Here is a 26,773-nt window from a genome sequence, read left to right on the forward strand (position 1 = left end):
GCAATATAACAGCAATATTAAGTGAATCTACATACAATACACACACATCCATTACAGACTACATTTGACACATGCAAACCAAATCGCCTCCGAACCTTAACAATCCTATTCCGCGAAGGAAAAACGAAGGCACCAAAAGATCCATGTACTCGGTTGAGATGAACTGCAGCAGCACTCACCCTTTCTACAGGTCCATGAAAAGATCCATGTCTTTGTGCTTTCTCCTCGTTGCATTCCCTCAGCACCCATATTCAGCACTTTGCGACACCACTACATCAATTTCACTCCAATTGTAGTACAGTAAGATGACCGAAGCATAATCTCGGAACATTTCGAAGCCGTTGTTGAAACATTCAACCATTTCATGGTTATATTCTTTAGATTTTGTGAATTTTTCGACGGCATTTTTCTTTCTCTCTTCCAATTTCAACTTCAACGACTCTAACTCTTTGCTCCGACTTGTTTGCTTTTAGAGTTTGCTTCATTTCTCCAGCATATGCTTTGTTCAACTTGTTGGCCAAGTTTCCCATAACTTGGCCACGAATATCACATTTAGTCTCCCACCAATCTGTTGCCTTAGACAAATATTGGAGGTCGTGACAGCAGAGATTTTGTCAAGGGATCATTGCTCTCTGATAAGTCCATAAATATACTCATTTATGTACTCTTTTTACTTAAGTTTTGTAGGAGAATTAGATTTAAAAAGGGCTTATTACTTTACTTTTCTGATTTTCAGCTTTTCTGCGCTCTTAGAAGGTTTTTAAGGAAAAATCAACTTTTCGGAGGAATTTTAGAGCAAGGCCAATTGGAGATGAAAGCTAACATCTTGAAGTTCAATCTGTGATTTTTCTAGAATTTTCTACCAAGCCAATTGGTACAGTATTACAAGTAAAGTTAGCCCACGTGCAGACAAGACAGTTTCATACATGTTATGTGAATGTGAAGAAACGGAAGCCTTCCCGAATTTTCCAAGTTACGTGCTATATATGGTTGGAAAGATAAGACATTTATCTTTCTAAAATATATTTTTAATGATTTTTCTGCAAGGCTGAAGATCCCCAAATCGTGTGACAATTGGGCTGAGCTGTATTTCCCTGTGGAGTTAGGAATTGTGATTTTTACTTTCCTATTTGGATTCCTTGTTTACCAAGACTTCTTGGACGACTTGTCAGTCAATTTTAGGGTTTTAGAACTCTGATATAAGTGATATAAAAGGCCAGCCAAGGCCCCGGATACTCATTCACGTCCAAAAGGGATCAACCGCGTAAGAGGAGAAAGCTGCCAACGAGTTCTTTCTTTTCCTTTCTTCTTTTAAGTTTCAGTTCTTATGTATTTATTTTTGAGTTCATCCAAGAGCATGAGTAACTAATTTCTTGTTAGTTAGGGCTTAATCTTGAAGCCCTAAACATGATTTCAATTCTATAAACAAGTTTGAATGGATTTTCAGTTTCTACAAGCGTGATGATTTCGGTTTCTCTATGTTATGTGAATTTTGATATTTTGTTTCTTTGAGTAGCTAACTTTGAAGCATGTATTGGAATTAAATTGTTGTAGAACATAGGTCAATTGCCATATTGAATGTGTTCTTGTTTGCAACGAATAATGGGGTTAAGAACTAGTTATGACAAATCGATTCTTGAATTCCTAATAACAAATGCCATGTTTTAGGGTTTTTGTGACACTCATATTCTCTTTGATCTTAATGGATTCTTGATTGTTAATTTGAGTAAATGCCAAACTAGATTTCAATTAAGAATACACGTATTGAAGTAAATGCCATACACTTTACATGCACTTAAGAGAGAATCATACAACTCGAGTCAAATGCCATGATCTTGTTGTGAGTGTCGTCATCATATGCTTGCTAGAAAGTGATTATCTATTGTTGTTTATGGATTGATTGATTGGTTAGAGGTGGATAGTGAGTCCTAGCTATTGTTCTTGATTGATTATAAACCAATTTCTCTTAAACTCTAATTTAAATTCTGTTTTGTTTTGTTTTCCTTATTTTGTTTTATTCACAAAATCAAATCAAAACCCCCCTTGGTGTTGGCGTGTGTGTGGAAGTCCTTGTGTTTTCGTTGCGTGACATTGATAAACATCTCTCTACATTACAATCTCTGTGGGAATGACCTTTGCTTGCTTACTATACTATCATTTGATTTGTGCACTTGCAAGGTTTAAATATTGTTGTTAAAAATTACCAACAAGTTTTTGGCGCCGTTGCCGGGGATTGTCAATCTAATTGAGTTTTGTTTTCAATTTTCAGGTATATGCTGGGTCGTCGTTCACAGAGTCACGAGCTTATACCATACGACCCTGAACTAGAGAACACACTTCGTTATCTCCGTCGAGATAAAAATAAGCAAGATACACTTCCAATCAAGATGGGAGACGCGTTGGAACTTAACAACCTCACCCGACCTTTGAAGGATTTCACGGTTCCTAAAGCATTGGACCAGCCGTCTTGCATTGCATATCCAGCCACTACAACCACCTTTGAGATCAAGAGTGGCACCATTCACCTTTTGCCACAATTCTATGGCAAGGTTGGGGATGATCCTCACATACATATCAAGGATTTCTTTGCTGTGTGCGCAACTATGCACAATGGAGGGATTAGTGATGAGGCAATCAGATTGCGTTTGTTTCCATTCTCACTCAAGGAACGAGCCAAGGAGTGGCTCTATTCTTTACCTAGTGCATCTATCACCACATGGACAGCATTGGCTTCCAAGTTCCTTGCAAAGTTCTTTCCAGCTCAAAAGACTAACCATATTAGGAAGGAGATCATGGGAGTGCAGCAACTAGATGGAGAATCATTTCATGAGTATTGGGATCGGTTTCAAAGACTCCTAGCTTCGTGCCCTCATCACCAAATTGAAGATTGGCTACTTATGCAATACTTTTATGAGGGATTACTTGATTCGGAGAGGATGATGGTTGATGCTACTAGTGGAGGAGGCTTGATGAACAAGAGTGCTACTCAAGCTAAGGAGATGTTTGAGAACATTGCAGCAAACTCTCAACAATTTAATTACCGGAGAGCTCCCCCAAAGAAAGCAGGTGTTTATGAGGTAAGTGCTAGTGATATTGGTCCTCAAATAGCTAATTTGACTAACCTTGTTAAGCAATTAATCCCTCAAGCACAAGTGTGTGCCGTGTGTGCTAATCCCGGACATCCTACGGAGTCTTGTCCAAGTTTGTATGGTGATGGAGAAGAGATGGCTCAAGCACACTATATGCAGCAACAAAAGCCAAGAAACGATCCTTTTTCTAACACCTATAATCCGGGATGGCGGCAACACCCTAACTTTGGATGGAAGAACAACCAAAATGTGCAAACAGCCCCAGTTCAACAAAATCAGTTTGTTCCTCAACAAAATGCACCACCACCTCATGGGCAAGGTAAGTCTTTAGAAGAGTTAATTAATTCTTTGGCATTAAGCACTCAAGGTTTTATGCAGGAAACAAGGCAAACACAGGCACAAATGTCTACAGCAATCAAGAGCCTTGAAAACCAAGTTGGACAAATTGCAGCCTCCTTGAGTCAAAGAGAGCCAGGAAAGTTCCCAAGCCAAGTCATTCCAAATCCTAATGGAGGCCATGAAACAGCAAAGGCGATTACTCTTCGAAGTGGAAAAGAGGTGGCAAATGTTGACAAGGAGGAGAGAAATTCAACCAAAACAGTGGCTGCCCCCTTTTCCAAGCTTACGGTTCCAAGTGACAACTCTAAGGTAAGTTCTCTTGTGAATCATTCGATTACTCCAAAAGTTCCTTTTCCTCGTAGGTTTTTGAATTCAAAGAAGGAGCAAGTTTCAAAGGACATTCTAGAGACTTTCCGAAAAGTGCAAGTGAACATTCCCTTGCTTGATGCGATCCAACAAATTCCAAGCTATGCAAAATTCCTCAAAGACCTTTGTACAAATAAGAGAAAGTTCAAGGAGCATGAAACCGTGGCCTTGAGTGAAGAAGTCTCAGCTGTGCTATTGCGTAAATTGCCTCCTAAACTAAAGGATCCAGGGAGTTTTACTATACCTTGTCTCATTGGAAATCAAAGGTTTGAACATGCTTTATTAGACTTAGGTGCTTCAATTAATTTGATGCCTTTTTCTGTTTTTGAATCTTTAAATTTAGGTGAGCTTAAGAAGACTTCCGTGAGCATACAATTGGCTGATCGATCAATCAAGTATCCTAAGGGAGTGCTGGAAGACGTTTTGGTCAAGGTGAATGAGCTAATTTTTCCAGCTGACTTTCTAGTGCTCGAGATGGAGGAAGTTCCTATTCCTGGAAAAGACCTTCCATTGATTCTAGGACGTCCATTCATGAGAACAGCAAGGACAAAAATTGATGTGTATGAAGGCACTCTCACAATGGCATTCGATGAGGAAACCGTGGAGTTTAAGGTATTTGATGCTTTAAAATATCCTAATGATGATCATGCTTGTTTTTCCATAGATGTACTTGAACAAATGGTACAAGAAACATTTAGTGCATCACAAGGAGAGACGCCATTGGAGAGGGCACTCATCCAAAGCCCCGAAACAGTGAATAAAGAAGGGAACATAGCCGTACTTGAAGCTGTGAATATACTTGAGGCCTTGCCTCCCCAAAGAGGTAAGTTTAACTCTATTTTTGAGTCTCTTCCATTATCTACTAATAAGCTTGTTCCCTCTATTGTGAAGGCACCACAAGTTGAGCTAAAACCCCTTCCGGAGAACTTGAAATATGCATATTTAGGTGACAAAAAGACGCTGCCTGTGATCATTGCTTCTAATTTGAGTGCATCCGAAGAAGACAAACTAATTCGAGTTCTAAGGGAGTACAAGACTGCCCTAGGTTGGACCATTGCAGACATCAGAGGAATAAGCCCTACAAAGTGCATGCATAGGATCCTTTTGGAAGGAGAATCGAAACCTACAAGGGAAGCCCAAAGGAGGCTGAATCCAGTGATGAAAGAAGTCGTTAAGAAGGAAGTTTTGAAGCTTTTGGACGTGGGAATTATATACCCCATTTTGGATAGCAAGTGGGTGAGTCCCGTCCAAGTCGTTCCCAAGAAATCCGGAATTACCGTTGTGAAGAATGAAGACAATGAGTTGGTGCCTCAAAGAATTCAAACGGGTTGGAGAGTATGCATAGATTATAGAAAGCTCAATACCACGACACGTAAGGATCACTTTCCGTTACCATTTATTGATCAAATGCTTGAGCGTCTTGCAGGTCATAGTCATTATTGCTTCTTGGATGGATACTCCGGATACAATCAAATTGCCATAGCTCCGGAAGATCAAGAAAAGACCACCTTCACTTGTCCATTTGGTACGTTTGCTTATAGGCGTATGCCTTTTGGTTTATGTAACGCACCTTTTGCCACTTTTCAGCGTTGCATGATGTCAATTTTTTCTGATATGGTGGAGGAGATAATAGAGGTATTTATGGATGATTTTTCAGTTTTTGGTGATTCTTTTGATATTTGTCTTCACAACCTCTCTCTAGTGTTGAAAAGGTGTCAGGAATGCAATTTAGTGCTCAATTGGGAGAAGTGTCACTTCATGGTACAACAAGGTATTGTATTAGGTCACATTATCTCTTGTAGGGGAATTGAAGTGGACAAGGCAAAAATCGATGTTGTGAAAAGCTTGCAGCCCCCAACAAGCTGTGAAGGAGATTAGGTCATTCCTAGGACATGCAGGGTTCTATAGGCGTTTCATCAAGGACTTTTCAAAAATATCAAGGCCCCTATGTCGATTGCTTGGCAAAGATGTGGAATTCGAGTTTAATGAAGCGTGCTTGGCTGCATTTAACAAGCTTAAGGAGCTTTTAACGTCTGCCCCTGTTATACAACCTCCAGATTGGAATTTTCCCTTTGAGTTGATGTGTGACGCCTCGGATTATGCAGTGGGGGCTGTACTTGGACAAAAAGTGCACAACGTACCACATGCCATCTATTATGCCTCCCGGACTTTGAATGATGCTCAGTTGAATTACTCAACTACGGAAAAGGAGTTGCTTGCTGTTATTTTTGCTTTAGAGAAATTTAGATCATATCTTATTGGCACTAAAGTAATTGTATTCTCTGATCATGCAGCGCTTAGGTACCTTTTCCAAAAGAAAGACGCCAAGCCAAGACTGATTAGGTGGACTCTCTTGCTTCAAGAATTCGATTTGGTGATTAGAGACAAGAAAGGGAGTGAAAACGTGGTGGCTGACCATTTGAGTAGGCTGGTGCAAGGATCCAATGAAGAAGAGGACATGCTTCCTCTAAGTGAAAGTTTCCCCGATGAGCAACTCTTCACCCTCGAAGCCAAGGACCCTTGGTACGCTGACATTATCAATTACAAGGCTTCAAAACTGATTCCGGAGGATCTCACTCGAGCTCAAAAGGATAAGCTTGTCAAAACGAGTAAGTATTATGTTTGGGATGATCCATACTTATGGAAATATTGTCCAGATCAGATTGTTAGAAGGTGCGTGTCCGAATCTGAATTTAATTCTATACTTACCTTTTGTCATTCATCTGCATGTGGTGGACATTTTGGTCCTAAGAAAACAGCCCTTAAAGTATTGCAATGTGGTTTTTATTGGCCAAGCTTGTTCAAAGATGCATATACTTATTGTTCCACATGTGATAGATGTCAAAGAACCGGTAACATCAGCTCTAGGAATCAAATGCCTTTAACGCCTATTCTTATTGTTGAAATATTTGATGTGTGGGGTATTGATTTTATGGGACCATTCCCTTCCTCTTATGGCTTTATTTACATTCTCCTTGCTGTTGACTATGTCTCTAAATGGGTGGAAGCAATTCCTACCCGGACTAATGATTCAAAAGTTGTTTTGAGCTTTGTGAAGGAAAACATCTTTTCTAGGTTTGGAACACCAAGAGCCATTATCAGTGATGGAGGCACTCACTTTTGCAATAGGTCATTTGAGGCACTTTTAAAGCGGTATGGAATTACACATAGGGTCTCGACACCTTATCATCCCCAAACAAGTGGACAAGTGGAGATTAGTAACCGAGAAATCAAGCAAATCTTGGAGAAAACCGTGAGCCCTACGAGAAAGGATTGGAGTTTGAGACTTAATGAAGCATTATGGGCATATAGGACAGCTTACAAAACCCCCATTGGTATGTCTCCTTTTCGTTTGGTTTATGGTAAAGCATGTCACCTTCCGGTTGAGCTTGAACATAGAGCATTTTGGGCAATCAAGAAATTCAATTTCGATATGAAAGAGGCTGGAGATGCAAGGCGACTCCAATTGAATGAATTGGATGAGATGAGGAATGATGCTTATGAGAGTGCACGGATTTACAAGGAAAAGACGAAGGCATTTCATGACAAAGCCATTCAAAGGAAGACCTTTGAAATAGGGCAGAAAGTCTTGCTCTTCAATTCACGCCTTCGGCTATTCCCAAGTAAGTTACGTTCTAGATGGTATGGTCCTTTTGTTGTTACTAATGTTTTCCCTCATGGTGCAGTTGAGATTCAAAATGACAAGATGGGAAACATATTCAAAGTGAACGGACATCGCTTGAAGCCATACTATGAATCTTTTGAGCTTGGAAAAGAGAGCATGCTTGTGGATGCACCACCCCCATCTATTGTTTAATCATCTAAAGAACCGCGTCTGGCTGAAGACTTTAAACTTAGCGCTTCTTGGGAGGCAACCCAACCATTCTTAACTTTTGTTTTAGTTTATGTGTGATTTCTCATAAATTTTCAAATTTTTGTTTTTGTTATGTTTTGGGTCATCAAACAATGGATTTTGTGTTCCAAAGAAAAATTTTCACATTTTTATAGCCCTAGGGTGTTTGCAGCATGTTTCAAATGTGTTCCATAAGTTTTTTTGGTCATTGGCTGAGTTTAGATACCAGAAAACAGAAAAATAGCTTTTATGTTCTTATTTTGGTCAAAACTAGAATTTCTGCTTAATTTATTTTTTGCTGTTTTTCAGGTCAATCTGATGCCACCAACATGTTTAGAATGGTTATTATGACGATTTGGACCAGGTTTGGGGGCCTCCAGTGGCCTACATTATGTTTTAGGATGATTTGAAGCTCAAAAAAGGTCCTAAAACACTAAAAACAGCAGCTGCTGTTCTGCCCAGAATTTGAAGCTTTTCGTCACCAAAGAGGTTTTAGCGACGGTGTTCATCAGATTTTTCGTCACTAAAGAGTTTTTTGCCGCGGTGTTCATCAGATTTTTCGTTGCTAAATGTCAGATTTCCAGATGTTTCATGATTACATATCCAGCTCAATTTCGTTCCAATTTCATCACATTCCGTGACTTTTAGGAGCTATTACTAGTCCGTTGGCATTCAAAGACACAAGTTGTGGGTGTGTGAGTTCGTTGCCTTGTTTATCTCCTCTCACTTCAACAAATTCTTGCCCCTCCGCACACCTAGAAAACCCGGGAAGTCCTCAAACCCTCTCTCTCTTTAATTGATTATCCATTAATTTATTTCTTTATTTTACACATTGAGGACAATGTTTATTTTAAGTTGTGGGTGATTGAGTATTGTCTTGTTTCTAATTTTGTCTCTCCTTAAAATATATTTTAAAAAAAATCAGAAAAATGTCATAAAATCAAAAAATATTTTCTTTTACTTTGAGTCTTGTTTTTATTTGTTTGTAGTAGTCACTTCCCAATTCTATGATGAGATTGAATTTTATTTACAAGTTACTTTCAAGAAGTTGTGAGCATGACAATAATTCTTTACATTATCTTTGTGTTAGCCTTATTCTTGTGATTAGACTTGGTAAATCTTTTTGCACATAGCCATATTAATATGATTTTCGATTGGAGTTCACATGATTTAAATTCCCAAATAAGGCTAGTGTAGACTTATGCAACCCTTATTATGTGAGCTTTTGAGCCTATCCCTTTCTTTCTTGAGTGTTATATACTATTCTATAATTTTCTCGTCTACAAGTCGTTGTGATCTCATTATTCTTTGTTTTGGTCAAATACTTGAGGATGTTTAAATATTTTGCTAGAACTACTTTCATTATCTATTTGAGGCATATTTCATGAACCACATGGATCCTAGGAAGTGATATAGGCCTTGTTTCGTTCGTTTGAGCCTTTCTAGCTAACCCATATCAATTTTATCCCTAGTCAACCCCTTGTGCCTTCTATGTAAGCCTTTATCATTCTTTACCCAATTCTCCTCACCTTAACCTTTTGTATATTTATCCTACACCCTTCTAAGGAGCTTTGTAGAGCACTTTAATGGTTAAGGGAGAATTGCACAAAATGTTCAATCATGTGTATATGATACTGTTTCAAAAAAAAAAGTATGATTCCGAAGCCTTTCAACTCGAGTTTTTAAGCCCGAGGAGTGTTTTACACTTAATACCCTAAAGCTATCTAGCTTGGGAGTTATTGGCCTAAGACTTGTTACATGGGTTGATTAGAAAGCTAATGGAGTTAAAAAAAAAAAAAAAAGTGAAAAAAAAAAAAAAAATATTTAAGACAGTATCAAGATAAAATTGTGTGCTAAAGTGCAAGATGTTATAATTTCATGGAAAGCTTTACTTAGCCCTTAGACTTCGTTTGTTCATCCATATCTTTTTCTTGTTTCACCCATCACCCTAAGCCCTATTTCAACCTTAGTGAAAGTCCTACTTGATCCAAGGAGAAGTGTGGTGCCTCATGTGGAGAATAGGTGTGGAAGGACTATGGTCGGATGGTTTAAATATTTTCAAGTATGCGATATCTTCCCATGAGATCTTTTATTCATATCTTGTGATTTTATTTCAATTATGTGAGTACATCCTATTGCTTTGATTCTTCTCACATACATGAGTGACATTACCTAGTCAAATTTCGAGTGTTTTCATTGGAGTGAACATCCTTGGTGAGAATTGAAGTTAAAGCTTGTTCTTATTTGGTTATTTAACTTTTGTGAAGCTTAAGTCGTGGTTATATTAATGTTGGCTATTTCACACACGAACACTCTAAGTTGTCCAATTAAAGTTTGGTTAACCCGTTGATAATGCTTGAGTTAATGTTGCTTATTTCTTGGAAGTGAGTTAACCGTTGGTGATTATCTCTGAGATCAATATTGGGAATTTAGTTGTTTGTTTGTTTTGAGTCGTTGTTTTTTTTGTTTTTATTTTCCGTTTTGTTTTGCTCGAGGACTAGCAAAATCTAAGTTGTGGGTATTTTGATAAGTCCATAAATATACTCATTTATGTACTCTTTTTACTTAAGTTTTGTAGGAGAATTAGATTTAAAAAGGGCTTATTACTTTACTTTTCTGATTTTCAGCTTTTCTGCGCTCTTAGAAGGTTTTTAAGGAAAAATCAACTTTTCGGAGGAATTTTAGAGCAAGGCCAATTGGAGATGAAAGCTAACATCTTGAAGTTAAATCTGTGATTTTTCTAGAATTTTCTACGAAGCCAATTGGTACAATATTACAAGTAAAGTTAGCCCACGTGCAGACAAGACAGTTTCATACATGTTACGTGAATGTGAAGAAACGGAAACCTTCCCGAATTTTCCAAGTTACGTGCTATATATGGTTGGAAAGATAAGACATTTATCTTTCTAAAATATATTTTTAATGATTTTTCTGCAAGGCTGAAGATCTCCAAATCGTATGACAATTGGGCTGAGCTGTATTTCCCTGTGGAGTTAGGAATTGTGATTTTTACTTTCCTATTTGGATTCCTTGTTTACCAAGACTTCTTGGACGACTTGTCAGTCAATTTTAGGGTTTTAGAACTCTGATATAAGTGATATAAAAGGCCAGCCAAGGCCCCGGATACTCATTCACGTCCAAAAGGGATCAACCGCGTAAGAGGAGAAAGCTGCCAACGAGTTCTTTCTTTTCCTTTCTTCTTTTAAGTTTCAGTTCTTATGTATTTATTTTTGAGTTCATCCAAGAGCATGAGTAACTAATTTCTTGTTAGTTAGGGCTTAATCTTGAAGCCCTAAACATGATTTCAATTCTATAAACAAGTTTGAATGGATTTTCAGTTTCTACAAGCGTGATGATTTCGGTTTCTCTATGTTATGTGAATTTTGATATTTTGTTTCTTTGAGTAGCTAACTTTGAAGCATGTATTGGAATTAAATTGTTGTAGAACATAGGTCAATTGCCATATTGAATGTGTTCTTGTTTGCAACGAATAATGGGGTTAAGAACTAGTTATGAGAAATCGATTCTTGAATTCCTAATAACAAATGCCATGTTTTAGGGTTTTTGTGACACTCATATTCTCTTTGATCTTAATGGATTCTTGATTGTTAATTTGAGTAAATGTCAAACTAGATTTCAATTAAGAATACACGTATTGAAGTAAATGCCATACACTTTACATGCACTTAAGAGAGAATCATACAACTCGAGTCAAATGCCATGATCTTGTTGTGAGTGTCGTCATCATATGCTTGCTAGAAATTGATTATCTATTGTTGTTTATGGATTGATTGATTGGTTAGAGGTGGATAGTGAGTCCTAGCTATTGTTCTTGATTGATTATAAACCAATTTCTCTTAAACTCTAATTTAAATTCTGTTTTGTTTTGTTTTCCTTATTTTGTTTTATTCACAAAATCAAATCAAAACCCCCCTTGGTGTTGGCGTGTGTGTGGAAGTCCTTGTGTTTTCGTTGCGTGACATTGATAAACATCTCTCTACATTACAATCTCTGTGGGAATGACCTTTGCTTGCTTACTATACTATCATTTGATTTGTGCACTTGCAAGGTTTAAATATTGTTGTTAAAAATTACCAACACTCTCAGCCTCACTTCCAGATGAAGTGGGATCATGATTGGGAGTCGGAGGTGGAGATGGGAATGGCACATGCCATGGTTGGTCCCCCGGCTAACTGCCATGCTCGTTTGGAGGGCGTACATCCGACATCTTGAACTATTGATGGGGACAATTCACAACTGGAGACTGAAAGTTTGCATTTGAGTATGACTCATTACCTTTCTGAGGTTGAAGAAGTTGGCTAAGTTGCAATTATTATAGGAAGGTTGAGTTATATGTAAGAATTGATATGAAGTATATTGAGTATTTAGGTGGTGCAATCAATTGATGGGATTGCAAACTAGACCATTAACTCGTTGGCTGTAATTTACAGCAGTAGAGCATTACACTAACAACAATTAAATGGGCTGACAAACGGAAAAAAGCAAACCTTAATGGGAAATTGGAAATTGTGGATTTGAACCGAAAGTAGGACTATGTAACTAAGCATTTATTGCGAATTTCAGAAAAGAAAATTGAAACATAGCAAAATAGCAAATTAGCAAAAGTGGAAACTTGGAAAATGGGAAATAAGGAAACTTGGAAAATTGGAAAATTGGAAATAGAACAAAAGGAAAATTGGAAATTTGGAAATTTGGAAATTTGGAAATCGAAATGAAAATCTGAAATCTGAAAAATGGAAGCTTGGAAATTTGGAAAAGTGGAAATAGGAAAAAAGGAAAATTGGAAACAGGAAACTAGAAAATAGGATAAAAGGACACTTGGAAATTTGGAAAAAGCCAAAAAGGACACTTCGAAAATTGGGTAATTGGAAAATAAAGACCCTTGGAAAATTGGAAAATTGGAAATTGAACAAAAGGAAACTTGGAAAATAGGAAAAAGGAAAAAAAAAAAGAAACTCTGAAAACATGAAAATTGGAAAAAAGGAAAATTCGAAAATTCGAAATAGGAATTAGGAAAAAAGAACACTTGGAAAATAGGCAAATTGGAAACGAATTGAAATTGTGGAAATGGGAAATAAAATAATTACCATATTGGACAATTTTAATTACTTTCTCAATTAGGCAAAGTAGGCAACTTTTTTGAATTACATAATGGGAAAATAGGAACATTGAAAAATTGGAAAACTGGAAATAGTACAAAAGGAAACTTGGGAAATTGCAAAATACTAAAATAGGAAATAGGAAAAATAGGCAAAAATAATGAAACATTGGATGACACATGGAAAATAGGAAAATATGAAAAATGGAAAAAGAATAATACTAGTCTTACCACATTTTTTATACCACAATTTTATACCACATGATGTGGTGATTGATGTATACATACCACATCATGTAAAATACTAGTTGCTGTTTTTCTAATTTTATTTATTAAAATACACTTCATTCATTTAATTGATATGACATATGATAGGGACATGCCACATCATGTGGTATAGAAATATGGGATAATAATGTGGTAAGTGTAGCATTACTCATGGAAAAATGGAAACGAATTGAGATTGCTGAAATGAGAAATACGACAATAACCATATTGGTTAATTTGAATGAGTTGGTCAATTAGGCAAATAGGCAAATCCCTGATTTGAATTACATAATGGGAAAATTACCCAGTTCGGAACATCCAAAATAGAAATATATTACAAAAAGGCATATAGTCAACTGGGTAATAACTCCCGCCCAATACTATCCTGCCTAAGACTCCCGCCAATCCCTCCCGCCAATTACTCCCCCTAATCCCTCCCGCCAATAACTCTCTCAGTTACTCCAGGTCATTAAACCCTGCCTATATTAATCAACCCAGCTGTTTGAAATTAAAACTTCCATCACATTAACTACAGCCATTACCTTCCCCTTTATTTCCAATTAAGTTACATTACACGACCTACAATAAATATCGAAGACCATGGACCATAACCTCACACCAAACCCAGCGCTTTCAATTACTAAAGGAGGGAAGACTGAAACAGAAGGCAAGTCACCCAATTCACTCACTGCAGACTTGGTCCATGGCATGCAGCAATGTCGAGGCAATACTATGTTTTGGAAAAAGCTCTATGCAGACATAGTTTCAAAAATTGTGGAGGGCCAAGCTAGATGGGGTGTCATAAAAAACCGCACAATTCGCTCTCATTATCATGCCCGCATGCATCTCCTATATATAAAGGCAATGAAAGGAAAAATTGAAATTGCCCCTGCCACTGCAATTATGGTATTCAAGGAATCATAAGAAATGGCCAAGTTGAAGCAACAAGAAGTGGAAAGCGGATTCAAACTATTTCATAAGTTTGCAAAAATACTGGATCCGGCAGGAAACTGGGCCAACATCACTGTGGCTGGGGTCATGAATTTCATGGGTCGTGGTCGCCGCACTTGAAGAGTATGCAACTTCGAATTTGTCAATAGCAGGGAAATGGAACTATGAGGTCGCCTCTTTTTGTATTATGTAACGGTGGGGTGGCCTGTTGTTGTATTATGTAAGTTTGGAAATAGGATTTTATGGAATGATGATGCCTCTTTTTGTATTTGTGGCGTATACAGTTTATCGGTGTCCAGTTGAGTGGCGATATAGTAGCAATAACTATGCAATAAACATGCGTATAGTGGCAATATTATGTCAATAAGAGTACAATAGAGTAGTGATAGGGTTACAATATGATCATATTACAGTACGTACTGCATCAGAATGTTTTCAAAATAATTTGGTCCAAAAAAATACAAAAATACAAAAAAAAAAAAGTAATTACAACCTGGAAAAAGGATGAATTATACATCCCTTAAAAGACATATGGCCTACATTACAGACCTTCAAAATGAACTCTATATATATAATGCATGCCTTGTAGCACCATCACATCCCCCCCTAAATTACAGAAACATGACACCCCAAAACCTCATGCTCCTTCCTCTTTCAACCCCTAAATTATCCATTGGATACCCAATACTAGATGACTGCTTGGGGGGTGGAATACCCTGCAACTCGAGCGAGGGTGGTAAGGAGAGTGGTTCCGGGAAGACGCAGCTTTGTCTCCAACTTACGCTACGAGCTCAGCTCCCACCCTCACATGGCGGACTAGGAGGGCTCCTCCGTCTACATATTCACAGAATTCAGCTTCTCATTTCGTCGATTGCACCAACTAGGCAACCTTTATCATGCATCGTATCCCAACTTAATATGGTTGGAGCCATTGGAGGACATATATGTTCGTGGTGTTCATGATGCTCAACAACTCATCCATGTCCTTGGAGACCTAGAAGCATTTATTGCCATTGATCACACCCACCTACCAGTGAAACTCATTGTCATTGACTCCATTGCTGCATTGTTCCGATCACAGTATCAGACAACCCCGGCAGATTTCAAACGGCAGTTTGAAATGTTCTTCAACATATCTGGGACATTGAAGGGTTTAGCAAATAAGTTTGGGTTGGCGGTGGTTGTCACCAACCAAGTGGTGGATTTTATTGGGCCACGTGATGGAGTGAATGGGGTGAGGTTAGGAAACTTGGAGTCCCTGGACACATCAGGTAGACGGGTGAATCTAGCTTTGGGAGTGGCTTGGGCACATTGCATAAATTCAAGAGTGTTCTTGGCAAGACATGAGCAATCTATTGGGGTTAACATTCGTAATGCTCCTTCAACAATGATATGTAGTCAAACACATAGGACATTTCACCTTCTATTTGCCCCACATCTGGCCTATGCATCGGCCGAAATTGTAATCACAAAAGAAGGTATAGTCGGAGTATCACGATAACTGTGTAATAAAGGAATTCTAAGAACTTTAATGTTTTGGATCCATTTGGAATTACATTCCAGGCCCTTTAATTTCGCACTCAAATTATAATAGCAATCTGAAGTAATACGATTACAATAAAAGTACAACATAATGGCAATCTGGACGTATACAGCATGTTGTAGCAATGCAACCCAAATTATGCAAATGTAAAAGAATTCCCATTCAACATAACACGAAACCCACCACAAATAAAAGTAAAGTTTACATGACCTACCAAAGCAACAGAAATCATATTGTCTAAGATACATTGCGCAATGGAATAGTGTTTTTACAGGTGCTTTTATTGTGGCCTGCGGAACCACACCTTGAGCACTTTCTTCTAATGGTGCCCTCTCCTTGCGAGGGAATTCTTATCTTCTTTCGTCTGCCTGGCATGACCCTTGCAATGGGAGGCAGCACAAATGGACTTCGAACATCTTGAGGAATATCCACATTCCGTGAGGCTGTATCAGGTTGATGCTATCCGAATAAGCATCCATCCAGGTTTTCTGAGTGTAATACCGAGAAGCCTTTGAATATACATTTACTTTCAAGAAACGGCAAACTGCAACTACATGCTTGCAAGGTAGCTGCTCAAGCTGAAACTTTCTACAACTGCAAGTGTTGTTCGTCAATTCGACGAGGCCATCCATATCACCGTCCAAAACATTAAACTGTGCATTATTTACTTTAACCACATTCATCCTTGCAGCAGCATCCTCCAACCTGTTCCTCAACTTCTTCTCTCCAAAATTGGGGCACAATGTTGTTGTAAACTTCAAAGCCAACTCACGACGTTCGGTGAACCATTTCACAAGGAGATTCATAATTTCCCCTATCAAATGAACCACTGGTAGTGTCCTTGCAAACCTAAGGACTGAGTTGATTGACTCCGCAATATTTATTGTCATTACATTGTAGCGGCATCCATCCATATGAGCTCTAGACCACTTATGTAACCCTGCCTCTTCAAGATATTGAGCAACATGTTCCTTTCGCTTGATCTTGTGAAAATGACAATCAAATTCAGCAATGGAATAAGATTTCGCAGCCTGCTCAAAGTGCATAAGTATTGGATCACGCTTTTTCAACTTGCAAGTGTGTTTCATGTTCCCCTTCATATGATAAAAGCATATGCCATGTTGCAGTGTTGGAAAAACTTTGTTCCACACATTTTGTATGCTAACATTTCGATCAGAAATAATAACAAGATTGAGACACTCACCAATGGTTTCATGAAGTTTAGTGAAAAACCAATGCCATGATGCATCCGTCTCCAAATCCCGATCCCAAAAGCAAGAGGATATATATTTCGATTACCATCGAATGCATTTGCTACAAACATAACACCCTTGTACTTGGATTTTAAATGAGTGGCATCCACAGCTATCACTGGGCGCATGGAAGAACAAAACCCTCTAATACATGCGCCAACCGCCATAAATAAATACACAAAGTGATTGTTCTCATCAGTTTGGATGTGTGTTTTTGTGCCGGGATTCATACGCTCCAATTCATAGCAATAAGCTGGAAGAATATAATATGCCTCCTCCGCTGATCCTCTAATGGACAATAGAGCTAACTCCCTTGCTTTCCAAGCTTTCGAATAATGGATTCTTAAACCAAAGTTGTGTTTCACATCTCTCATAATGTCACTTGGTGTGCATACTGTTCGAGAATCCTTCAACTTCCTTTTACATGAAGTGGCTACAAGGGCTGCGGTTGCTTGACGATGGTTGTCACTTATGAACCTCAAATCACATTCATGGACAGTTGTACACCTCACAATCATAAACCTGTATTCTCCAAATTTCGATGCTCGGAATGGACGTTGACAACAAACCACAAGCAACCTCTTAGTGCAAGAGAATTTCACCTTAAATTCAAGGTGGCCTCTTAATGCCATCAACTGTAACTCTGTCAACAATGCTTTCTTACTAGAGAAAATTTGCCCAACAGTAATTTTCGGATTCCAATCACTTTCGCGAACACCCGCTATCCAAATATGCCTCTCCATCATTTACACCGGCTTCATTGTACCGGTTCTGTTCACCTTTTTGATTCCACTAATGTTTACGAATGGGTTCAGATTCTCCTCATAAACGCATTATTGGCAGTTGGGCAGATGTGTTCAAGCAGCCGAAAATAGGAGGCGTAGCGACACTTCATTTCTTTCAGTATACATTATCACCACCATGCATGTCCTCCATCTCGCTAAAATCAATCATATCCATAAAATCTGTCCCACACCTCCCACATCGGTGCCATTTGTATTATTCCAACTTACTTCATTGCTTTCAACAATGGCAATAGAAACGACCCATCCGACTACTATTTGTCGTGATATGCATACTATCAACTACATCATTTGTGAGTCCTTTATCTTCTATACTCACAAGTAAGGAGCTAGTTTTGAAGGTGTTACCTCGAATTGTACTTCATAAAAAATTGACATCATCATCATCCTCAATCTTTATGTGCTTCCACTCATTCGAGAGGCCACCAAAGCGAGAATTTTAAGCAAACCTTGTCTTCCACTGCTGTTTGTACCAATCAGTGCACAGTCCACAGATTCAGCAAATTTGATGGTCCGTGGAACTATTAAGCCTTTTGAGTCACCCTTCGTATTTGCACATCTTCTTCGAGGTGACCCATTTTCCATTGTAGCACACGAGAATAACAAATGTCTCCATTTTTTACCATGACAAAACAATAGTTCATTAACACAATATAACCACAACAACCATACAATACATTAGCAATATAACAACAATATAATGGCAACAACATAACAACAATACGACAGTAAAATAAGAGGAACACTGGTGTAACACATCAGAATCACACTATACAGATCTACTACATCAAATGGAAAATCCCAAGTTTCAAGATTCACATATCCAGACCAATCTAAGTGCAATTGGTACAAACCCAGATGAATGAGCATGGATATTCAACAAAACCTAACCCAAAGCAATTAAAGCCAAAACAAATTTAACACAAACCCAAACAATCAAAATGTAACCCATTTCACATAATCCCGATATTAAAGAAAATAACCATCAACACTACCTTTTAGGTCGGCAATCCACTAGAGCTTCACGGTTTCAAGCGCTATTCAGAAGACATACCTAAAGGGAGTGGTTCGCGATTCAAACAGAGAGCAAGACCGAATATGGGGAGAAAGAGACATAACTTGAAGCTAAGAGAGAAAAGTGCGTATGAGAAGAGAGCAAAGACAGAGATAGAGAGTTGTGCTCTGAGAAGAGAGAGCCAAAAGAGGCAGAGTCACGATAGACATGTACCAAAGAAAAGAGTTGTGCAGAGAGAAAGAGAGAAGTGAGTGAGCTAAGAGAGACCAAAATTTATGAACTTGTGATAAATCAGCAATAAGTGGACAATAATTTTATATTTATAGGTTATAGTTTTACAAAAATTAGGAAGGGGTGGTATTTTTAGTTAATATTAGCAAATGGGTGGTAGTGGAGGTCATTTCCTTTAAATTTAAAGGTGTTTTTTTTTTTTTTTGTTGGGTTAAAGGAGTATTATATTAAGAAGAATAACACAACAGTAAAGGGCTACAAACAACAAAGACCAATCAGAGAGGCCAGTCACAAAACAATAAACAAAACAACAACAAAACAGAAAGAAGAAAGCTTAGAAAGCGTCAAGTTCGGTGGGAAAGGTACACCATCCCGTGAAAGTATGAAGACCAGGGTGATTGGAGGTCGAATGACCAAAGCCTCGGCGCACAACCCCCTTCTTGCTTACGAAGCCACCCGTCAGCTTGCATGGTTCGCATCTTGAGGAGTCCATGTCCACCAGAGAGAGGAGAATGAAGCTTTTAGCATTCTAATGTCATAGAGGGTAAAGAGTCCAATTATAGACATAAATATCTCCCTGGACAGCAGCAAAACAAACCTTGGAATCGGTTTCCACAGTAACATTAGTGAAACCTCTTACATGGACCAGCTCTAATCCGCCGGATCGCATGACAAGGCTGCTGGCTGGTGATGATGAAAACAATGCGCTTCTGCCATCAAGCGGACTACAGTATGATCCCTTATCACTACCCCTGAGCCTGCATTCGTAACTTTGTCCCATGCATCGACCATGATTAATTTTGTGATCCCCACGGAGGATTGACCCACGGATAGTGTCCAAAGGTGGAAGTTGAAATGGTTTCTATCATCTTTCAATCTCATATGTGATAGGAATTCCACCTATCCATGAAAACTTGAGGCAGAGGTCTGTAAGCAATACAAGTGGCAAACCACACTCTAGCAGCCCAAGGGCAAAGGAAGCTTATGCTCAGGTAGTTCAGATCGTCCATGGAAAAAAGACAAATAATAAAGATGGAATGCGAGCTTGCGCTGAAAAGGACCTTAAGTGGGAAGGAAACCATTATTGCGCCGCAGTAGAAAAATTTGATTTTAGGGGCGTTTGGCAATTATGAATCGAACCGGACTTGAGAATCAATCACATGGGAAGAGCTTGCCTTCATCACAACTTGATACTTTTTATACTCCATGAGGTAGTAATATCCTGATTTGATTATCTCCCATTCATAGTGTATGGCCAAATAAGTCTGTCAGGGATATCAAAATTGCTGATAGGAATTGCCATGATTGCTTGGACGGCTGCGAAATAAACGCCTTGATTTTAGAGAGGTCTCAAGTATGACTATGTCTATCCATCAGATCAGCAACAACAATTGGAGCATATTGAGGCACAGGACAAGTGGGCCTAAGGTACCTAGGGTCATTTTGAGGTAGCCAAAGTATCAGACCACGTATTAATGCAATTGCCATGCATAACTTGCCATCTTGCTCCTCTAAAAAGAAGCTCACGCCCCACCGGAAGGCTATTCCAAGTGTGTTCGGATCCTTTGTCCATGTTTTTCTCTGTCCCTCCCTCTCTGTAATTATTTTATTTACTTATTTAATTGAGTGAATAAAGAAAGCATTCAATAAAGGGAAATAGCTTAAAATGCCACCCATTTCATAATTTTAACTAAAAATACCACCCCTTCCCAAATTTTTTTATAACTATCACCTATAAATATAAAATTATTGTCCACTTATTGCTGATTTTTCACAAGTTCAGAAATTTTGTTCTCTCTTAGCTCACTCAGCTCTCTCTCTCTCTCTCTCTAGGCACAGCTCTCTTTCTATTTTGGTATCTGTCTATCACAGCTCTCTGTGCCTCTCTTGGCTCTCTCTGTCTTGGCTCTCTCTCTCTCTCTGGCGTAACTCTCTGTCTCTCTCTTTGCTCTCTTTCTCATAGCGCAGCTCTTTCTCTCTCTAGCTTCGTTATGTCTCTTTCTCCCCTTATTCGGTCTCTTGCTCTCTGTTTGGAAACGCTAACCCCTCCCTTTAGGTATGCCTTATGAATAGCTGCTTGCAACCTTGAAGCTCTAGTGGATTGCTGACCTAGGTAGTGTTGATGGTTATTTTCTTAATATCAGTGGGGTTGTGTGAAATAAGTTATATTTTGATTGTTTGGGTTTGTGTTAAATTCGTTTTGGCTTTAATTGTTGTGGGTTAGGTTTTGTTGAACATTCATGCTCATTCATCTGGGTTTGTACCAATTGCATTTAGATTGGTCTGGATATGTGAATCTTGAAACTTGGGATTTTCCATTTGGTGTAGTAGATCTGTATAGTGTGATTCTGATGTGTTACTGGTGTACTGCTATTGTGTTCCTCTTATTTTATTGTCGTATTGTTGTTATTTTTCTGTTATATTGCCATTATATTGTGTTATATTGCTGTTATATTGATTGTATTGTATGGATATTGTGGTTATATTGTGTTAATGAAATGTTGTTTTGTCATGGTCAGAAATGGAGACAATTGTTATTCTCGTGTGCTACAATGGAAAATGGGTCACCTCGAAGAAGATATGCAAATCTGAAAGGGTGACTCAAAGGCTAATAGTTTCACGGACCATCAAATTCAATGAAGCTGTTGGACCGTGTGCATCAGATTAGTAATACAAACAGCAGGGAAGACAAGGTTTGCTTAAAATTTTCAATTTTAGTGGCCTTGAATGAGTGGAAGCACATAAAGATTGAGGACGATGATGATGTCAATTTTTTTATGAAGTACAATTCTGAGGTAACACCTTCAAAACTAGCTCCCTTACTCGTGAGTATAGAAGATAAATGACTAAAAAATGATGTAGTTGATAGTATGCATGTCATGACAGAAAGTAGTCGGATGGGTCGTTCTTTAGTTGCCATTGTTGAAAGCAATGAAGTAACTTGGAATAATACAAATGGCACTGATGTGGGAGGTGAAGTAGGGACAGATTTTATGAAGATGATTGATTTTTGCGAGGTGGAGGACATGCATGGTGGTGATAATGGTACTGAAAGAAATGAAGTGTCAATGCACTCTGCCCCTCATATTTTGGGCTGCTTAAACACATCTGCCCAACTGCCAATAATGCGTCTAAGAGGAAAATCTGAACTCATTCGTGAACATGATTGGAATCAAATAGGTGAAGCGAGGCCAATACAATGAAGCTGGTGTAAATGATGGAGAAGCATATTTGGATAGCGGGTTTTCGCGAAGTGATTGGAATCCGAAAATTACAATTGGCCAAATTTTCTCTAGTAAGAAAGCATTGTTGACGAAGTTACAGTTGATGGCATTAATAGGCCCTTTGAATTTAAGGTGAAATTCTCTTGCACTAAGAGGTTGCTTGTGGTTTGTTGTCAACGTCCATGCCCATGGTGCTGAGCATCGAGAATTAGAGAATACAGCTTCATGATTGTGAGGTGTACAACTGTCCATGAATATGATTTGAGGTTCGTAAGTGACAACCATCGTCAATCAACCATAACACTTGTAGCCACTTCATTTTAAAGGAAGTTTAAGGATTCTCAGACAATATACATACCAAGTGACATTATGAGAGATGTGAAACACAACTTTGGTTTCACAATCCATTATTCGAAAGCTTGGAAAACAAGGAAGTTAGCTCTATTTTCCATTAGAGGATCAGCGGAGGAGGCATATTATATCCTTCCAGCTTATTGCAATGAATTGGGGCGTATGAATCCCGACACAAAAACACACATCCACAACTGATGAGAACAATCACTTTGTGTATTTATTTATGGCGAGTGGCGCATGTATTAGAGGGTTTCGTTCTTCCATGCGCCCAGTGATAGCCGTGGATGTCACTCATTTAAAATCCAAGAACAAGGGTGTTATGTTTGTAGCAAATGCATTTGATGGCAATCGAAATATATATCCTCTTGCTTTTGGGATCGGGGATTTGGAGACGGATGCATCATGACATTGGTTTTTCACTAAACTTCATGAAGCCATTGGTGAGTATCCCAATCTTCTTATTATCTCTGATCGCAATGTTAGCATAGAGAATGTGTGGAACAAAGTTTTTCCAACTGCGCAACATGGCATATGCTTTTATCATAGGAAGGGGAACATGAAAAGCACTTGCAAGTTGAAAAAGCGTGATCAAATACTTATGCACTTTGAGCAGGCTACGAAATCTTATTCCATTGCTGAATTTGATTGTCATTTTCACAAGGTCAAGCGAAAGGAACATGTTGCTTAATATCTTGAAGAGGCAGGGTTACATAAGTGGTCTACGGCTCACATGGATGGACACTACTACAATGTAATGACAACAAATATTGCGGAGTCAATCAACTCGGTCCTTAGGTTTGTAAGGATGTTGCTAGCGGTTCATTTGATAGAGGAAATTATTAATCTCCATGTGAAATGGTTCACCGAACGTCGTGAGTTGGTTTTGAATTGCACAACAACATTGTGCCCCAATTTTGGAGAGAAGAAGTTGAGAGCGAGGTTGGAGGATCTGCAAGGATGAATGTGTTAAAGTAAATAATGCCTGAGTTTAATGTTTTGGAGCGGTGATATGGGCGGCCTCGTAGATTTAACGAACAATGAGTTGTAGTTGTAGAAAGTTTCAGCTTGCAGCTACCTTGCAAGCATGTAGTTGCAGTTTGCCGCTTCTTGAAAGTAAATGTATACTCAAAGGCTTCTTGGTATTACACTCGCAAAGACTGGATGGATGCTTATCCGGATAGCATCTACCCGGTATAGCCTCACGGAATGTGGGATATTCCTGAAGATGTTCGAAGTCAAGTTGTGTTGCCTCCTATGGCAAGGGTAATGCCAGGCAGACGAAAGAAGATAAGAATTCCCTCGCAAGGAGAGGGCACCATTAGAAGAAAGTGCTCAAGGTGCGGTTCCGTAGGCCACAATAAAAGCACCTGTAAAAACAATATTCCACTACGCAATGTATCTTAGACAATGTGATTTGTGTTGCTTTGGTAGGTCATGTAAACTTTACTTTTATTTGTGGTGGGTTTCGTGTTATGTTGAATGAGAATTGTTTTAAATTTGCATAATTTGGGTTGCATTGCTACAGCATGTTGTATTGCTTTCAGATTGCTATTATGTTGTACTTTTATTGTGTTGGTATTGCTTCCAGATTGCTATTATAATTTGGTCAGTGCGAAATTAAAGGGCCTGGAATGTAATTCCAAATGGATCCAAAACATTAAAGTTCTTAGAATTCCTTTATTACACAGTTACCATGATACTTCGACTATATCTTCTTTTCTAATTACAAATTCGGCTGATGCATAGGCCAGATGTGGGGCAAATACAAGGTGAAATGTCCTATGTGTTTTACTACATATAGTTGTTGAAAGAGCATTACGAATGTTAACACCAATAGATTGCTCATGTCTTGCCAAGAACACTCTTGAATTTATGCAATGTGCCCAAGCCAATCCCAAAGCTGGACTCACCTGTCTGCCTGATGTGTCCAGGGACTCCAAGTTTCGCAACCTCACCCTATTCACTCCATCATGTGGCCCAATAAAATCCACCACTTGGTTGGTGACAACCACCACCAACCCAAACTTATGTGCTAAACCCTTCAATGTCCCAGATATGTTGAAGAACATTTCAGACCGCCTTTTCAAATATGCCGATGTTGTCTGATACTGTGATCAGAACAATGCAGCAATGGAATCAATGACAATGAGTTTCACAGGTAGGCGGGTGTGATTAATGGCAATAAATGCTTCTATGTCTCCAAGGACATGGATGAGTTGTTGAGCATCATGAACGCCATGAACATATATGTCTTCCAATGGCTCCAACCTTATTAAGTTGGGGTATGATGCACGATAAAGGTTGCCTAGTTGTTGCAATCGACGAAATGGGAAGCTGAATTCTGTGAATATGTAGACAAGGAGCCCCCTAGTCCGCCATGTGAGGGTGGGAGTTGAGCTCATACCGTAAGTTGGAGACAAAGCTGCGTGTTCACGGAGCCACTCTCCTCTACCAATTCTATTATGGAGTTGTAGGGTATCCCACCCCCCAAGCAGTCATCTAGTATTGGGCATCCAATGGATAATTTAGGGGTCGAAAGAGGAAGGAGCATGAAGTTTTGGGGTGTCATGTTTCTGTAATTTTGGGGGGATGTGATGGTGCTACAAGGCATGCATTATACATATAGAGTTCATTTTGAAGGTCTGTAATGTAGGCCATATGTCTTTTAAGGGATGTATACTTCATCCTTTTTCCAGTTTGTAATTACTTTTTTGTTTATTATTTATTTGTATTTTTTTGGACCAACTAATATACAAAACATTCTGATGCAATATGTACTGTAATACGATCATATTGTAACTCTATTATCACTCTATTGTCCTCTTATTGATATAATATTGCCATTATACGCATGTTTATTGTATAGTTATTACTGCTATATGGCCATGAATTGGACACAGATAAATTGTATACACACAAATACAAAAAGAGGCATCATCATTCCATAAAATCCAATTTCCAAATTTACATAATACAACAAGATTGGGGGTTTCATAGTTCCATTTCCTTGCTGTTGACAAATTCGAAGTTGCATACTCTTCAAGTGCGGCGACCGCGACCCGTGAAATTCATGACCCCGGTCACAGTGATGTTGCCCCAGTTTCCTGTCGGATCCACTATTTTTGCAAACTTACGAAATAGTTCGAATCCGCTTTCCACTTGTTGTTGCTTCAACTTGGCCATTTCTTTTGATTCCTTGAATACCATAATTGCAGTGGCAAGGGCAATTTCAATTTTTCCTTTCATTGCCTTTATATGTAGGAGATGCATGCGGGCATGATAACGAGAGCGCATTATGCACTTTTTTATGACACCCCATCTAGCTTGGCCCTCCATAATTTTTGAAACTTTGTCTGCATGGAGATTTTTCCAAAACATGGTATTGCCTCGACATTGCTGCATGCCATGGACCAAGTCTGCAGTGAGTGAATTGGGTGACTTGGCCATTTTGATCTCCCTCCTTGATGGTGAAAGCATTGGGTTTGGTGTGAGGTTATGGTCCATGGTCTTCGATATTTATTATAGGCTGGTGTAGGACTTAATTGGAAACAAGGGGGACTAAATGTGATGTGAGTGAAATTAGTGGGGAAGGTAATGGCTGCAAGCAGGAGTTAATGTGATGAAAGTTTTTATTTCAAACAGCTGGATTGATTAATATAGGGAGGTTTTAATGACACTGGAGTGAGAGTTATTGGGGGGAAGGATTGGCGGGACTCTTGTGCGGGAGTTATTACCTAATTGACTGTATGCCTTTTTGTAATATATTTCTAATTTGGATGTTCTGAATTTGGTAATTTTCCCATTATGTAATACAAATGAGGGATTTTCCTATTTGCCTAATTCACCAACTGATTCAAATTGACCAATATGGTTATTGTCTTATTTTTCATTTCAGCAATCTCAATTCGTTTCCATTTTTCCATTATTCATATTTTCCTATTTTCCTATGTTCCATGTGTCCTTTTTTTCAATTATCCAATTTTCCTATTTTCCAATGTGGCATTATTTTTGCCTATTTCCTATTTTCCTATTTTGTAATTTCCCAAGTTTCCTTTTGTTCTATTTCCAGTTTTCCAATTTTTCAATGTTCCTATTTTGGCATTATCTATTTGAAAAAATTTGCCTACTTTGCGAACTTGAGAAAGTAATTAAAATTGTCCAATATGGTAATTGTTTTATTTCCCATTTCCGCAATTTCAGTTCGTTTCCAATTTTTTTATTTTCCATGTGTCCCTATTTCCTATTTCCAATTATACAATTTTCAGTTTTTTTGCAAGTTTCCAATTTTTCTATTATCCAATTTTCTTTCTTCCAATTGGCCTATTTTCTAAGTTTCCTTTTTTTCCTTTTTCCAATTTTCCAATTT

The 26,773-nt window shown here is 38.5% G+C and overlaps 2 protein-coding genes and 2 pseudogenes across 2 annotated transcripts; 2 read left to right on the plus strand and 2 right to left on the minus strand.

The window, feature by feature from the left end:
- Positions 1 to 1,921: 1,921 nt before the first annotated feature.
- LOC148919128 (uncharacterized) lies at positions 1,922 to 7,676 on the plus strand. The gene is given in 4 exon segments (XM_089048597.1): positions 1,922 to 3,993; positions 4,909 to 5,657; positions 5,659 to 6,473; positions 6,966 to 7,676. Coding segments are annotated over 4 exon segments (3,930 nt in total). The 5' UTR covers positions 1,922 to 2,273; the 3' UTR covers positions 7,612 to 7,676.
- Positions 7,677 to 14,605: 6,929 nt separating this feature from the next.
- On the plus strand, positions 14,606 to 15,485 carry LOC103322310 (DNA repair protein XRCC3 homolog pseudogene; annotated as a pseudogene).
- Positions 15,486 to 15,877: 392 nt separating this feature from the next.
- Positions 15,878 to 17,523, minus strand: LOC148919129 (uncharacterized). Its single transcript, XM_089048793.1, is given in 2 exon segments — positions 15,878 to 16,791; positions 16,794 to 17,523. Coding segments are annotated over 2 exon segments (1,644 nt in total).
- Positions 17,524 to 24,095: 6,572 nt separating this feature from the next.
- LOC107880716 (DNA repair protein XRCC3 homolog pseudogene) lies at positions 24,096 to 24,976 on the minus strand (annotated as a pseudogene).
- Positions 24,977 to 26,773: the final 1,797 nt, after the last annotated feature.

The sequence above is a fragment of the Prunus mume genome, linkage group LG3 (assembly GCF_029339155.1).
Source record: "Prunus mume cultivar Tortuosa linkage group LG3, ASM2933915v1, whole genome shotgun sequence".
NCBI lineage: Eukaryota > Viridiplantae > Streptophyta > Magnoliopsida > Rosales > Rosaceae > Prunus > Prunus mume.